At 38.3% G+C, this 17,309-nt stretch overlaps 1 protein-coding gene across 6 annotated transcripts in view; it reads left to right on the top strand.

Moving 5' to 3' along the window:
• NSD3 (nuclear receptor binding SET domain protein 3) overlaps positions 1-16,658 on the top strand; it is a 208,389-nt gene extending 191,731 nt beyond the window's left edge. For all 6 annotated transcript variants that reach the window (XM_073622338.1, XM_073622337.1, XM_073622342.1 and 3 more), the window contains 2 exons: positions 388-592; positions 4,445-16,658. In XM_073622338.1, the coding sequence (XP_073478439.1) occupies positions 388-592; positions 4,445-4,683 (444 nt within the window). In that variant the 3' untranslated portion in view covers positions 4,684-16,658. The remainder of the gene's footprint in view (positions 1-387; positions 593-4,444) is intronic.
• Positions 16,659-17,309: the final 651 nt, after the last annotated feature.

The following is a 17,309-nucleotide window of genomic DNA, read 5'->3' as shown; positions in this document are numbered from 1 at the left end:
ACACTTGTGATACAACACAGAGGATGGTGAGGCATGGATTGGATGCTGTGTGATCCAGTACAGGAAGTTGTCCTGTTCCCTTGGTGTATAAGGGACAGGCTGGCTCCAGCAATACATGAACATAGGGGAATCAATCAGCCATGACACTACAAACTGCAGCAACAACATTGGCCCATCATTGCAAGGTAAGGCAAACAACATAGGGAATATTATTACATTAACACCTAGTTAAAACAAAAATATTTGAAAGTATAAAATGCCTTTAAGCTGTTAAAAAAAGCAAAGACCTCGCAATTTTAAATCAGAATACACAGAGTAGTGCTACATCTCTGTTGTCTATGTTACATTGTTATAATCTATAAAGTGTTGTGTTTCTTCATCATGCAGACAGCTTGTGCTACAGCAACAGAAGAAAAGGCCAAAAATGCCCGCTTGAAAGCAAAGAAACGCAAAATCAAAACTGAGCAAAAACAGATGCATGAAGATTTCTGTTTCCGCTGTGGTGATGGGGGGGAGTTGGTGATGTGTGATAAGAGAGACTGTCCTAAAGCTTATCATCTCCTCTGCCTTAACCTGACACAGCCTCCCTATGGTAAGCCTTGTGAATTAGATATATGTAATATTTGTGCTTGGTAAAAACCTTTATAGGGAAAATCTTCTGTTTTTCTATATTATCAAAGTGCTTATGTATAGGTGCATAAACACAGATCAGCCATAACATTATGACCGCTGAGAGTTAAAGTGAAAAACATTGATGATCTCATTACAATGGCATCTGAAAGTAGGTGGGATATATTAGGCAGCAAGTGAATATGTTGTATTTAAAACCGATGTGTTGAAAGCATATAAAATGGGCAAGCATAAGCTTTTGAACTTTGACAAGGGCAAAATTGTAATGGATAGACAACTGGGTCAGGGCAACTTCAAAACTGCAGTTCTTGTGGGATGCTCCCTGACTGCAGTGGTCAGGACCTACAAAAAGTGGTGACTTGTGTCCACAGCCAAAATCGTCTACATTGGGCACGTGAGCATCAGAACTGGGCCATAGAGCAATGGAAGAAGGTATCTTCAAGATGTTGACTTGGCCTCCTAAATCTTCAGATCTCAGTGCAATCGAGCATCTGTGGGACATGCTGGAAAAACAAGTCCGATCCATGGAAACCCCACCTCACAATTTCCAGGACCTAAAGGATCTGCTACTGATAGCTTGGTGTGAGATCCTACAGCATACCTTCAGAGGTCTAGTGGAGTCCCCGATGAAGTCATGTGACCCATGATGTAATGCATAGGGAGGAGCAAGTAATATCATGCAGCAAACCTGGAAGTGAGCGTACCACCATTTTGTGAGAGACCAGGAATTACTTTTTTTTTTAAGGGGAAATCTGTTGTACATAGGTACACCAGATATGTGCACATTTTATTGTGAGTGTGATTTTAATTAATTTAAATAAAATTTTGGCGGGAAATGGAAAGTGCTATGATGATTTATCTCTTTTAAACCTTGGACGGAAAAAATTCCTAAAGGGGGACAAGCAAGAATGTGAATTGAACTTCCTGGGTAGTACTGAGTGGGAGACCAGTCGTGGCTATACCAACCATGGTTAAAGGGGAACACGCAGCAAGGTGAGGCCATATGTATGTCGGTGATGGGGATTGCACAATATATGGTGGTTTTGATCACAAATGTAAGTAAGGAGATCATGAGAAGCTTTTTTTTTCAGATAAGTGCAAAATAAGGACACGGACATGAGTTCTGTTGTATGGACTGTATTTTTAAGACTCACATTACTTATTATAAGTTTATTTGATGTGCAGTATTTTATTTTTAGAATTGTTTTGTATGTGGCACTGAGTAACAATGGTGTGAATGCAGCGCGGCACTGGTGTATTGTTCTAATACCTTCAGAGGTCTAGTGGAGTCCATGCATCGATGGGTCTGGGCTATTTTGGCAGTACAAAGGATCCCTTTGTTTTTGTTTTTTTTGTTTTTTTTTTGTTTTTTTGGGGGGTTTTTTTGTGTTTTTTTTGTTGGGTTTTTTTTGTTTTTTTGGGGGGTTTTTTTTTTTTGGGGTTTTTTTTTTTTTTTTTTTTTTGTGTGTTTTCTCAAAGGATCCCTTACCCAAGTTTAGGTGGGTGGTCATGTTATGATCGGTGGTCATAATGTTATAGCTGATCAGTGTATATCCTCCTGCATTTGCCAATTATTGAGTGTATGTGTTCTTATCCACTATTAGGTTGTATATGTCATGCTCTGTTTACTCTTCCTGGGCGTATTAACATGTATTTCTAACCTCTCGGTGTGTGTCTTCCTCCTGCATTGCTAAAATGCAGAACCATGGAAACATATTTTTAGTATATATATATATATATATATATATATATATATATATATATATTAAATATTTAAATTTGTTAGTGTAAACACCCCATTTGTTTCAAAAACAACAACTTTAGCTCTCTCACCTCTGTACACACCCCCTAAGGAGTAGAAAAAAATAACATTTCTGATATGGGTCTGTTTATTCGGCAATACATATGTCATTACGTAAAGGCTACTTCCACATTTTATTAACTGTATTTAGAGTGTAGTATGTTAATAAGAACCCCCCACCCCCCAAACCCAGAGCAAGAACAGTGTGCACTTACAGTGGGTATAGAAAAAATCATCCCCCCCCCTTTAAAATAATAACATTTTGTTGCTTTGCAGCCTGAAATAAAGACGGACACAGTTTTTGTTTTATCTAGCGGTATTTACAACGTATAACATCCAAGTGAAAGATATAGCACCAACATGTCAGAAATCTTTTTTTCAAAAACAGAATCACTGAGTTGTAAAAAGGATCACCCCCTCCTAATAATGACTTGTAAACTCAATCACGGTATAGCTAATCACCTTCTCAATAGCACTCAATGACTTTCAACTGTGATCAGCTGTGGTCATGCTGTGCTCAGCATGAAAAGAGCTTTCCTGGAGCATTTCAGTCCCTGGTAGTGCAACTGAAGTAAACAAATCAACTATGGGTGACAAGGCACTGTCAAATGATCTCCGCGATAAAGCTGTGGACATGCACGAGTCAGGAGATACAAAAAAATGTCAAAGGCTTTATCAATGCTTAGAGGCACAGTGAAGTCTATTATTAAAAAGTGCAAGGTATTTGTTACATCACAGACCCTCCCTGGATCAGGACGTCACTCCAAACTGGATGAAAGAGCCAGAAGGAAACTGGTCAGAAAGGCTACCAGGAGGCCTACAGCAAGTCTGAAGCAGTTGCAGGTATGGTCATTGTGTGCATGTGACAACAATATGACAAATTCTCCACAAATGTAGCTTGTATGGGAGGGTTGCACGAAAAAGCCACTCTTCAAGAAAGACCACATGCAGTCATGACTGATCTTTGCCATAATACACCTTGAAGATTCTGAGGACACATGGAAAAGGGTGTTAAGGTCAGGTGAGACTACATTTGAATTATTTGGCTTTAATACCATACGATATGTCTAGCAAGGATCTATTACAGCTCATCATCCACATAACACCATTCCTACAGTAAAACATGGAGGTGGTAATATCCTGTTATGGGGGTGTTTCTCTATAGCGGGGACTGGAGCACTCGTCAGGATAGAAAAATGGATGGAGCAAAATACCGTCAAAGTTTTGCAGAAAATCTGCTGCCCTCTGCAGAGTGGGCAAATAAGTCTAGATGTGCAAAGTTAGTAGAGACATATCCGAACAGACTTTGTAATTAAAGCAAAATACTGGAGGTGATCCTTTTTCCAACTCAGTGATTCTGTTTTTTATTTTTTTTCTGACACGTTGGTGTTAAATCTTTGACTTGGATGTTATAAGTTGCATAAAACAACTAGATAAACAAAAACTGTGTCTGTCTTCATTTCAGGATGCAAAGCAACAAAATCGTATTATTTGTGGGGGTGATTCTTTTCTATGCTCGCTGTAAATGACAGTTACCGTTCTTCCCTACCCCCTAGCTCCTGCTCAATTTTGGGCAACAATTGCTACAAAACCACACCACGTTTGAAAAATGAATGGCACTCAAACACGCATGGTGCAGTTTGACACTATTGTAGTGCGATTCGGAATAGCGGGCAGATTCGCTGCCATTCTGCCCGCAATCTCAAATTTCCATATGTGAACAGGGCCTAACTACTTGTGAATTGTTAAAAAGTTACAGTGTTGCAGTCTGGACACTACGCTAGAGAAGACTGATGGAATGCTTACTTTTTCCTGCAGCAGACTGATGACATTTCTGTTAAAGGCAAAGTCACTGAACTGGAGTTCAAGTACTACTTTATTAATAAAAGTACAGTCTTTCTGAAAAATGATACTGTTGGTATATAGGAATAGGAATTTATTCACAAAGTCTTGTGAAGTTACTGAAAAGTCTGTTTAAATGCCTGCTGTAATAAGTCGCCTCTCTTTTTTCAGGGAAATGGGACTGCCCGTGGCACCAGTGTGACAAATGCGGATCCACCTCTTCATCCTTCTGTGAATTCTGCCCTTCGTCTTTCTGCAGAGAGCATGATAAAGGAGAGTTGACAATATCATCCCTGGAAGGGAGACTGTGCTGCTCTGAGCATGACCCCAAGCGCCCAATGGCATACGGAGAGAAGAAATTTAAATTTAAAATCGAGCATGAGGATTCCTCATTCCCATCTGAGTTTTAAAAGAGATGATGCACTTCAGATTGAAACCTCTTGTTCATACAGTGTGAACTCTCCCCTTCGATACGAGGCGGGGATGCGTAATGTGCACATCGTGTTTTATTGCCAGGATTGAATTGTACATGACCTATTAGTGTCATTTCCTTGTTCTTAGAAACTCATCTTTTTTATTATTATTATTTTAATGGTGGAATTGGTCTCCCTCTTTTCCCCACCGTTGTGGTCAGCAAGTTGTATTTATTATATTTATTATATTTTTTATTTTTCATCTGGATGATGAAAAAAAAAATTGGCTTGGGCAACCAACTTCCCCAGTTTTAGGTATTTTGAAGAAAGAAACAGAAAAATGTCCTTTTTCTAATCTTGAACATGTATAAAATTATGGATCCTGGATGAATTCTAGAATGGTCTTTTAAAGAAAAAAAAAACGGTTGCAGCAGGAATTAAAGGCATATGTTTACCTGTCTCTTAAGACTACAGTATATGGAAATTCAACAGATTATAAACCCCTTTGCGTCTCCTGGTGGAATACAAGAGCAGGACATTCAGTGAACGGATGCAGTTATATGGTATATACGTAAAAACAGAACAAAGCAACAATGTCTGCCTAACGTCTTCATGAAGTGAAGAGGAAAGTACAGAGATCCCATGTTCCCTGTGACTTTAATGGATATGTTCTTGGCCTCCTATCATTCTCCATCCTTCTGAAATGACCTCTTTGTTAGTGATCAAGACCTAAGTGGAATCCTTCCGTTAGGAATTGAGGGTAAATAACTCCTCTTGCATTGAAATTGGCATCTACACATTAAATCTTTAGAGGATGCTCTTGTCACCCTTCTGGTACATTACTCATTAAGTATTAAAGAACAAAGCAAAAGCCATCAAACGGCGCGATCACTGACAGTGATTCTGACAGTGATCCTTCTGTAGGAAAAATATCTTATTACTATAAAAGGGTTCACAATAGGATGGACAGTGACATTTTCCAGTGACTTCACGTAGTCTTTTTTCTAAACTTCTGTAAAACGATATGAAGGGGATTTTAACTGTCACTTTAATATAACAGTATGGTCAGTTGTTCTGATTGTGCCTGTACATGAGTTACCAGTGCTTTAGAACCATCCAAGACTGTTCACTTTAATACTAGAAGGGAATAAGTGCTTGATTATCATTCCTCACTATGTACAGTCAAATCTAGTGGTGTTATTCCACTGTATCAAAAGCAATTACAGTTGTTGCCATCCACCAACCCACCCTATGTCACAGGTAGAGAATGGACATAGAAGGGTAGATCTTCGACACTAATGGTCTTGGGTTGTTCACATATTACAGTCCCCATTCTGTGTGATAGTCCTAAATGCACACAATTCCATTCCAAGGTTCTATTTTGTGTGGCGACCATTCGAGACCTGCGCTAGCCCTTTATGTTGTCAACACTTTTGGCATCGGTACAGTCGAATTGCACAAACTACAGTAAAATTGCACAACCTGAAATGCACATGCATGCAGATGTATGCACTTCTATATATGAGCGAGACACTCCTGGCCTGGCATTTTAATGATGTATATCCTTTTCTGGACTTGAGATTGTTATTAAGTACAAAATATGTTTATGGTGGTAGTTTCTTTTTACATGTTTTTTTCTTTTACATTCTGCTTTAGTTTATAAAGCAGCAATTGTTCTTTGTAACCTTCAGCTTGAATGCACTGTGCCGATGTTGGTGCAATGGTTTTAGCTTACAGGCTGAACTAAATGAATTGAAGACTGTGAGGTCTTTTGAGGTGCATTAGCTGTCAAAATTGGTATGATCTAATTAAATTGCATAGATCATGTACCTTTTAATGTTCGTTTATTGGAGCACAACGGTCATTTGTTTTTTTAGTACATTTTTTATATTATTATTTCTAGCCATACCTTTGCTCCAAGTATCAAATAGGAGATTTTTTGTTGTGCTCAGCTGTGATAGTGAACCATTCTCTGAATACAGTTGTTTTGTATTCAGGGAGCCACGGTGATCTGCATTACAGGCTGCTTGATAGACATGAGGGAAACGCAAATAGTTTAATCAGAAAGATGTAGCAGTGTGCTTTAGGAACAATAAACGACGACATGTACAAGATAGTAAATAATTCACCTTTCTATAAAGAGTTTTCTCAATGGAACATGCATAATGGACTTTTACTTAAACGAAATCTGTCATGAAAGAACATGTAGGTTGCCATTACTGACCTCTCCTGTTTGAAAGAGCAAGTAGGCAGATAAGGACTTGTGGCTTTCTAGATCTGTATATTTGTTCTGGATCAGCGATTTGGAAAATATGGAAGCCAGATGATCAATATAACAGCTGAAACAAGGAAGTTCAGCAATAGCATCCCAGGGTTGCTTTGATGACAGGTTTACTTTACTTCCTGGCTGGCCCTTATTTCAAAAGGACTAGGGCTTGTGAGGTTTTACAGTTGGGTTATGATGCTCTATGAGCACAATAAGAGCTTTATTTTGTGGTGTTTTTTGGTGACATTGTCACTGCTGCCCCACCGGTAAACATTTGTTTAGTAACAAACGACAGTGAGGCTGACATGACCATCAACAGATTGAGCTTGGCATTAGAGCTTTGTATTGGTCAGAATGGTTCAGTATAGATGACTGCAGGGTCAAAAGGTGCTGATTGTGCACTCCCCGCTCACTTATATTGCTGTTTGTGGGGATGAGTAACAGAGCAGAACTCAGTACAGGCTTCAGGTGAGCCTAACATGCAGCTTGTGTGTGGGCAAAACCTCATCGTAACTTGTTGCACATGTCATGGTGGAACACGTTAGCAGTAAATGACCGCGCAGTGCTGTAAATGGAACATATGCAGCAAGTGACAAAGAAAAATTCCAGTATAATGGCAAATAGTCATGATATTGGTTTAAAAAATCTCAAATCATACAAAAAAAAAACAACACTTTCCATCATGCCGACTTACTGCAAAGTTTATCTAGAAGAAAACAGAAGCAGCACCTTATGCATCCTGTATGCTAAGGTGTGATGTTCTGTGCAGGAGGAGAGGTAACATAAAAGCTGAACTCCAGCCAGATGGCTACATACCCAACTCAGATAAATATATTTGAACTAATTTATCTACCAAAAGGTTTGTAATATAATGATTTGTTCTGTTCAGCAGCCTTTTTGACTTGTATACATTTCCCACGTGTTAAAATAAAGCTGGGTGACACCACTGCTCTCTGTGGCAGCTTCCAATGTTACCTGTTTGCTCACCGGACTGAGAACTAACATCATACCTCTGAAGTCTCTTTGTACTCCTCTTAGAATGCTCTCTAAACCATTGCCCTCTGACTTCCAATGCCCCAAAACATCTTTGATTTAAAATCCCTTGGTAATACATTAGAGCATGATTGGCTTACAGCACAGACGCTCCCAGATACTTATAGTTAATTTCAAGCATTTTATTCTTTGCATTCTTTTCTCCCCCTATTCTTCTCACGCTGGCCATGTTAACTATGGGCAGGTGAATACATCTCCTTTTACTTCCTAGAACTCTGTCTAAAATTCTGGGTATGCTTTCTTTGACGTGGCACAAACTTCCCAGGATGGAGCTGTGAGGCCCTGGTTACATCATCAGTGTTTCAAGAAATCAGGAAGTAGAAAATAATTAATAAAAGCAAAAAATGTTTAATGGAATGTAAGATGAGATGTATGCTAATGTGGTTTTTAGTCAAAGTGGGGGTAGTGTTTGCTTTAATTATTTTGTAAAAAAGATTAAAGTTCACCTATGCCCAGACTATGAACATTAACATTTTACATACCCTTAACAAACAGTAAAAGAGCTTAAAAAAAGGCCATCACTGACCTCTGTAGCTGCAGGCACTGTGGAGAAATTCATCCTCAAAGATCACAAAAGAGACTCTAATGCCCTGTACACACGACCGGTTTTGCCGTCGGAATAAACTCCGAAGGTTTCTCCGACGGTCTTGCCTACACACGGTCAAACCAAAGTCCGACCGTCCAGAACGAGGTGACGTACAGCACGTACGACGGGACTAGACAAAGGACGTTCAATAGCCAGTAGCCAATAGCTTCCGTCTCGTACTTGCTTCAGTGTATGCGTCGTTTTTGGTCCGTCAGAACAGCATACAGACGATCGGTTTTCCAGATAGGAATTGGTTCCGTCGGAAATATTTAAAACGTGTTCCATTTGTAGGTCCGTCAGAATTTTCGAACAAAAGGCATATGAGGCATACACACGATCGGAATAGACGATGAAAAGCTTTCGTCTGACTTTTTCTGTCAGATATTCCGCTCGTGTGTACACAGCGTAAGGCTGGGTTCACTCATATGCGATGCGGGAACCAGCGCGATTCCAGTGCGAGTTCCCGCATTGCATGTCTCTTGCAGGCAGTTCACACTGCCCTATGCAAACCTCTGCGGGTGTCAATACAAAGTTAATGACACCCCCAGATCGGTTCGCAGATCGCAGTGCAAACTGTCAAATGGTGCAGGCATCGGATCGCATGGGTGTGAACACCCATGCGATCCAATGCCAGTGGGGACCAAAAAAAAGGGTCCTGCACCATTTTTGACCAAATGCAATGCAAATTCAGCCATACAGCTTGTATGGCTGAATTTGCATCGCACAGACATCACATGTGATCTGCACAGCAATGTGCTGTGAATCACATGCGATGTCTGACATTGCAATAGTGTGAACCCAGCCTAAAGTTAGGCTCCAGTCAGTGTTTAACAGCTTACAGCAACTGCCATTTGTTTACAATAGAGGACTGGCAGACTGCTAAGATGAATTTCTCCACAATGTCTTGCTTTACAGGTCTTTTTGCTTCCAGTTAGGAATATGCAGTTAGCCGAATGCACATAGTCTGGGCATAGGCGCACATAGTCTGGGCACAGGCACACTTTGAATAGACTAAAAGCTGTTTCTTTTATATTTGTTTTGTGTTCCGCTTTATGTGTCATTGGTTATAAAACCAGTCATGACTTATTCCTGACAGTTGTGAGAAATCACCTCTGTGTAAAAGTTCATATGTTTTAGAAAGTTGATATAGGAGGGAACTAAAACAATGGAAAGAGAGCTCAGCTGTTGCTTAAAAGAGGACCTCAGAGAGGGCTACAATTTGTGATATTACCCAAATGGATCTCATTTAAGAGTAAAATTTTAAGTTACCAATGAAAAATCCTTCAAGCTTTTTAAGAAGTGAACGATATATGAATCAACATAACCTTAATTACAGGGTCTGCCCATATTGTGCCAAACACACAAGCTTTTTTTTATTATGGGGAGAAAGTAAGAATTTTCTATTGTGTTGTCTTGGTTATTATGTGCCAACAAAATATTGTATTTACAATTTAATTGTACAGGTTTTACTGTTCAGATTGTTTGATGTTTAGCAGTGTTAAAGTCTTTTTCTTCCTGTATAGTGTCATCCATACCAGTGTCCTTTCCATGAAATCCAGTACATGCTGCTATTTTATATCGTCTACAGATTTTTTTGTGTATTTTGGCTGCAGGCTAACTAGATCATAAAGACCTACTAAAATACACTAGTATGTTTCTTTTTGTTTTCATGTGTTTTTCCACCCACTGAGACTCGCTGGTGTCTAGGTAACATGCAATTTGTGTTATACATTTTTGTTCTAAAAAAATCAAGACTGAATATTTGTACTTTTTATTACAAAATATACTCAATAGTAAGTCCCTATGTGTTTTGGTTTGTTTTCTGTAAATTGACCTAAAATTTATATTTCCATTATAAGGCGATAGTTATCCAGTAAATTTCCCATTTCTCATATCTCTTTGGGACTCCGTAGATGAGATCTGCCAGTTTATACATCTGCCTTACTTCACCCACAAATAAGTCACACTTGCCGCATTTGCAAAATTCTCAGATGAAATTTAAAAACCTTAGGATCCAAACGATGGTCCATTAATTGTCAAATTTCTCCATTAATGGCCCAGTGATAGAATATCACACGTGTAGTTGGCTCTACAGGTATGTATACAGTGCATGTCTGAGCAAATAAAAAAAAAAAATATTTAGCTTATCGCCACAATACATGGAAATTTCTCATTGTTTTGTGTCTTCAAAAACACCACAAGTACAGAAAAGTACCTGCTGACCTGCCTGAGCTCCTAACTTTCTGTAGTGATCCGGTAATGCTGCTTCTGCTGCACCCAAATCCCAATCAGTGTTCCACGCTTGAGTTCAGCTGGGCTAAACTCCCCCCATATGCTTTTGATAAACTATATATTCACTGCAAATAAACAGTAGTAGGATAAATAATAATGAAAACCTAGCAGTGAGAGAGACCACCTTATAGCATCAATGATAGGGAAGGCAGACATGGTAATTAAAGTGCAGAGATCTCACAGATGGAGTTCCAATATGTTTGAGAAACTGGTGAGTGATTCAAGCAATTGCCATTAACCCAACATTCCACATGTTCCCTTGGGTTACAGACAGAATCAATTTTGAGTGCCAGATCCTTACATGGGCTTACGTTGTCTCTTAGCCATCAATGGCCATGGTGCATGGTTGTCACAACAGCTCACTTTCTTACCGGTCTGAATGTAGCTGTTTAAACTGCCTATCAACAGTGACTATAATATGCAATACATAAAAGAAAAAGGTGCTTCTGACACACCACAGAAATATTTGTCAAGGAACAACCTGCAACTCCCTGTGCTAGCATCCCATGCATTTCTATTACATTAGGACACAGCCGCTGTGTCCGTGCAGCCACGTGTCCCAATAAAAATGAATGGGATGCTGGCATTGGGATGCGCGCAACACCCGTGCACAGACCTTCATGAGGGCCTGCAGTAAAGCACCCCATGTGAATGGACATTTAACACATATATTAAGCTTTTTAGTAAACATATACTCATATGTCTTTCTGATACTGTCTTTTTTTCCTGATGTCATCAGCATGAGCGCTTAAAATTTCTAGAAAAGTAAAGTGAGGGTATTGCCCATAGCAGCCATGCTTTACATGGAATTACATTTGTTTTTTTACACTAGTTTTCATTTTTTTTAACTGTAAGAACAAAAGACCATATTTAGCAGTAGGTTATATAGGTTAACATATCGGTAGGTTTTCCCTTGCAACATAGTTCAAGATAAATTATCTACAAAATGTTAGGAATCACTAGTTATATAAAAAGAAGAATGATCCAAATAAGGCACAGTTAGGGAGTCAAACAAGCAACAGTGTAAAGGAAAAAAATATACAAAACAAAATGATAAACTGTTGATACAGAGCACTTCACTGCCTCATTCACTCAAACAGTCCAGTGCTAATTGGTGTATAAGCAGTTTTTTCAATCAGTTAGTTTCAATATCATGACAAATGTTCCTGTACCTGAGAAGGCACCACACTTGCCCACACTATGTTTGTCAATTTCACACTGGACCTCCAGTCCTTACTGCACAATAATGTCATAAATTATTTATGCTAGATCCACAGTCTGCACACTTACTAACCTTATAAGGATTCTTCCATAAGAAAAGAGGATTTGTTTCGGTCTGACACTTCTGAGAAAAACAGCAGGGCCATTTGTGGAGATACTGATATTTACTGGTTGGAAGAACTGCGCACACTCCATTTAAGGCCCAGTTCACACTGATGCGACAAGTGCTCCAACTTTGGAGCACTTGTCGCATCAGAAGTCAGCCCCAATTCTGTGCAATGGAACCGTTCTAATCAGTGTGACTTGAGTCGCTCCAACTTAGAAAAAGGTTCCTGCACTACTTTGATATGACTTGCATTGACTTCTGTTGAAGAAGTCGCATGCAAGTCATGCCAAAGTCGCGCTGGGGTCTGACTTGAAAGTCGCGCAGAGTGTGAACCTGGGCTAACACTGGACTGTTTGAAGCAAGGGATGCAAAAGATATCAAACTACAAAACAAATGTGTAGATGGACTTTATCTAAGTTGATACAGTAGCAGACATTTCAATTACCTGCTTTAGGCCACCTATTTTCCATTTCATTTGAGCCCCAAGCAACCAAAAACAAACACTCTGTTCAAGTAAAATATATAGGTACATAGTTCAAAGCTCCTGCAGCTTTGGTTCACAGTAAGGCAAAACCAAAACCTCAGTCGCTAGTTGTGCAACACAGGAGGAAAAAGAAATCCTCCCTATCCTGAAATGCGGTCTGCTTAATTCTGGATATTATTAGTTGCAAGAAAAGAATGCACTCTTTCTTTTTATATTAAATTGTTTTCGCCAAGACAACATTGGGAAGTAAGGCATTCCATAGCTTAACTTTAATTACCCAATGGTCAAATCTTTCTTACTTACACAACTGATGTCTTCTTGTCATTTGTATTATCCCTGGTATAATATGCGCCAAATATTTATGCTGCCCTTGGGTATATCATAGCATGTTAATTAAAGTATCACTTTTTTTTTCTCCAACTGCGCATACCCAGTTGTTCTCATCTTTCACAGTGAGTACATTTTTGCATCTGTTTTATTAATGCAGCTGCTTATCATTTAATCATTTCCTTTTTACAATATAGGGCCCAAGGCTGGACCTCCATTGGAGATGTGGACTTACAAGTGATTTACACAGAGACTACTCTATAGTAGTCATCACATTTTTAGTACATCCCAAGATTTTTTTTACTTTTGTAGCTCCCATATGGCACTGAGTGGTGCTGCTTAGCCAATTGTTACTCCAAAGTCTTTCTGCAGCTGATTACTGCAATTTCTTACCGTAATGGACTCATTGGGGTTGATATACTCAAACTGGAGGGTGCAAAATCTGGTGCAGTTGTGAATGCCAGCCAATCAACTTCTAACTTCAGCTTGTTCAATTAAGCTTTGACAATAAAACTTGGTAGCTGATTGGTTTCTATGCAGAGCTGCACCAGATTTTGCATGCTCCAGTTTTAGTAAAACATCCCATTATAGCTGACCGTACACTAACTGATTTAATCATTCAGAAATAGTTATTCTTGGACAGTCATATCTTCATCTCACATCTGCTACTCAGTGCAATGCCATCCATGCCAAAGGAGCTGCCAAAATGACAGCAAGTCCACCAAACAGTACATTTTTTTAGATCCTTGTGAAATATATTATAATTATACCATGTGAGCATTAGCAGACATAAACGCTGGTGTCTGACTAAAATACAAGCATTTTGTTGGTGTATTGGATACCTTGGTATTTATTCAATAAAAGAAGGATTGTAGTCAAACGCCAGCGTTTTTGTCTACTTGAACTATACGGAGGGCTAACAGGAGCCATGCTGTATGAGACTGACGCCCCGTGTGCCACAGTGGCAGGGAGCTATACTTTTTGTGTTCTGTGGACATCCAAACATTAGCTTTATCCTGGTAATAGAAAAATAGTATTAAACAAATGTATGGAATATGTAGGAAATGCAAAGACATTTGTTAAATTTGCCTAAAGCCAAACTATCTCTGATATGTGAAAATAACAAACTAAAAAAATCACAACATAAGATATAACATGGAATTATTTGACTAAATATTATGGATTTTTTTTTCGAGATCTTCAGCATGCAATATACCTCCTTCAAGAGTTGTATATGCCAGCCTTTATCAAGAAACTACACATATCTATGAATATACTGATTGCAGACCTGATCTAAACCAGTATCACAGCATCATTATCAAATGAAAAAAACTTTTTGAGGATGTCAGCTTAAACTGGTGTAACTGATGAAGTTATCTGCCATTAGCAAGCAACTAAACTCCTTGCATTATGCTTTTAGTTAAGCAGCGGTAACAAACTGAGAATTACTTGACCTGGATTGCTAACACTTGCAAAGCAATCACAATCTGACTGATTCAATGCTATTCAGACCTCCACTGAATTCCAAGGATAGTCTTACAAAGAGCAATAAATATGCAGAGTAGAGTAGGCTGTAGGACCGCAACACGTGTTGATCCAGGTTTTATTATTATAGAGTCAGACTAATTTGCTGATTGATTACTGAAACTTAAACATTTCTCTTACCCTAAATTAGCCCATATTTACAGAACAACAATCTAATGTCTGGAAAACAACCAATGCTGAAGACTGAATGCAGGAAAAGGAACAGAAATATGCCTGTGCATGATAATATCTGGCTACAGATAGTTCTCAAATAATAATGATAGTTATGCTACTGGTAAATCTTTACTAGTATTGAAACATTCAAACAAACCTATCATGGGGAAAAACAGAGACTACCATTGCTGACCTAAAAAATGTCTTGCTGTTGACCCACTGACTTTATTACTTTGAAACACTGACTTGGAATGGGTGTTAAGAAAAATCTTAATTCCGATGTGTACATTTGTTCTTGGTCAGAAATTCAAAGTAACAATGGGATTAGCTGAGCACCTAGCATTTTTAGGAGAAGAGGTTTGCAAAGGCAGCCTGCATAGTTCTTTGATGACCCGTTTCTTGTGTTGAGTTTCTCCACCAAGCTGCAAACCTTTGTTGTCTCAAGTTGCAACCTCTTTGACAAATACAGGTTGCCTCTTGACAACTGTTTTTATACTGAAGTAACCCACCTTCCTTGGAGTCATTAACAACTAAAACAAATGTGAAGGAACTATTTGTTTCAAGAGTCCACAATGCAGTAGGTTAGGCACATTTATATGAGTGGGAAACACTTTGAAGGAAAATAAATTTCCAGTGTCCAGTGTAAGAAGTTCATTTTGCCTTTCCCCCCTGGTTTTATTTATGATTTGTTTAATTTTTTTCCAGAACTGTTTATGTTTATTTTGCTATTCTTACCACAATGGTTAGGGCTTACTTCTGACTGGATTATGATCTATATAATTATTTGTAATTGTGCTTTATCTGTAATATAGATTTTTTTTTTCAGTTCAGGGGGAGACTAGTGGAGGTGTACTGTAACAATGGTGTGTGTGTTGGGTTAAAGAGCATAAGATGACCAAAAGGCCCTGTATGCGGGCATCTTAAAGTATATTTAAGGCCATTTTTTTCCATTTTGAAAGAGTAGAGGATGATTAAAATCCTTGCCAGGCTTTTTTTTTTGTCCCGTCCTGTAGAAGACTTACCCTCTTTTCCTGACAACTCAACATTTTAGACAACTCTAAATTTTTGACAGATGAAAAATGCAAACATGCCCAGTAGGGACACATTAAAACCTAAAATAGGTTCTATCCCTCACCATATTTTTTTGTTTCTTTTACATAAACCGGTTTAGGAAATTTGTGTAGTTAATGTGAAGTTTTAAAAGTAGTTTATTTTCCACGCCATTTAAATCTGAACTAAACTCATCAATTTAGCTGTTTCCCAAAACAGTTACATTCAAATGGTAACTATCACATTTGCTTGTGCTTGTAACCAAAATTGTCAAGGCATCAAAGGGTTGGTGTCATAACTGATTACACGTGCAGTACGATGGCAATTGCAGATCAAACAGAGGATAAGATGGCAGCTTTCTTGACTGTGAAGGTTAGGAGGGTTTAGTTCCTCTTTAAAGGTGTAAGATCACCCACTGTATCATGCCCAGTTTTATTGTCAAGTACTATATCTACTCTGTGCTAAACCAGAACTAGTTCACTAGGAAGTGACATCATTGTGTCAAGTTCAAATGTTGTGACTGAAAACTTCATCTAACACATATACAGTACATTAATTGTTAATGTATTAGAAATAATCTTTATATTCTACTTGTTTTAATGGCAAGCATAACTGGGATTCAATTATGTCCTTCAATTTAGTATTAAAGTACATTTTTCTATTTCATTTTTTATTTATATATATTTTTTATTGACTTAGTTGTAATTTGAACTATGGTGTTTTATTCAAGACTTATTAATGTGTTCTCTCACTGTAGTGACAGTTAACGTCAAGAAACAAAAAAAGCCTGCTTTGTATTACCATTTCACATTTCTTTTATACCTTGTACATTTTTCATTCCACCACTCAGCCAAATAATGAAGTTGTTAGTGAACACTTTGTAATGTTATACACTGAATTGTGCATTTATTTTTATACTCTAGAAGTACTGAACTTTGAATAGTTTACACCTTGAAATGCTATCGCTATCCTGTAGACATAGGATGAGGGAATACCCAGGAGAATTCAAGTGGTTAATAGTCTGCTGGACTTGTGAATTGTACAAACTACCATTAAAATGGTGATTTAACTCTAAATAGGTGAACAGAGCCACTCAGTGGAACCAGGTGTTCTCTGTTCTTTTTTGACTTGATGTAACCATGATAAGCATCAATTATACAGTGTACAGAGTATGTGGGATTGTAATAGTATTGACTGTGTAAATCTGGATTTAAATCCTTTTAATCCCCCCCCCCCCCCCCAAAGGTCAGTCCCACGTAAGATGAATTTGTGAGACTGATGTGTTTATGGCGATACATGTTGGTGGTTAATGCAAAATTGAGTACGTGTGTCTGTAAATTTGTTTTGGAGACATTTATAAATGTTATGTATGTTATGTTTTATTTGGGTTTATTGTATATAGCTAGCTACAAGCACAATCTTGAATTTGCCCAGAAATATACCTTTTAGGAATAATGCTTGTCTCAAGAACTGGCTGCTGTGTCTATAGGACTGTGATCTGTTATATTCCAAAAGTTTCCTGTGAAACGTCTTTTTTTTT

The sequence above is a fragment of the Aquarana catesbeiana genome, linkage group LG03, assembly GCF_042186555.1.
Source record: "Aquarana catesbeiana isolate 2022-GZ linkage group LG03, ASM4218655v1, whole genome shotgun sequence".
Lineage (NCBI taxonomy): Eukaryota > Metazoa > Chordata > Amphibia > Anura > Ranidae > Aquarana > Aquarana catesbeiana.
The sequence above is the reverse complement of the archived record's forward strand: the minus strand, read 5'-3'. Positions and strand labels throughout refer to the sequence as shown.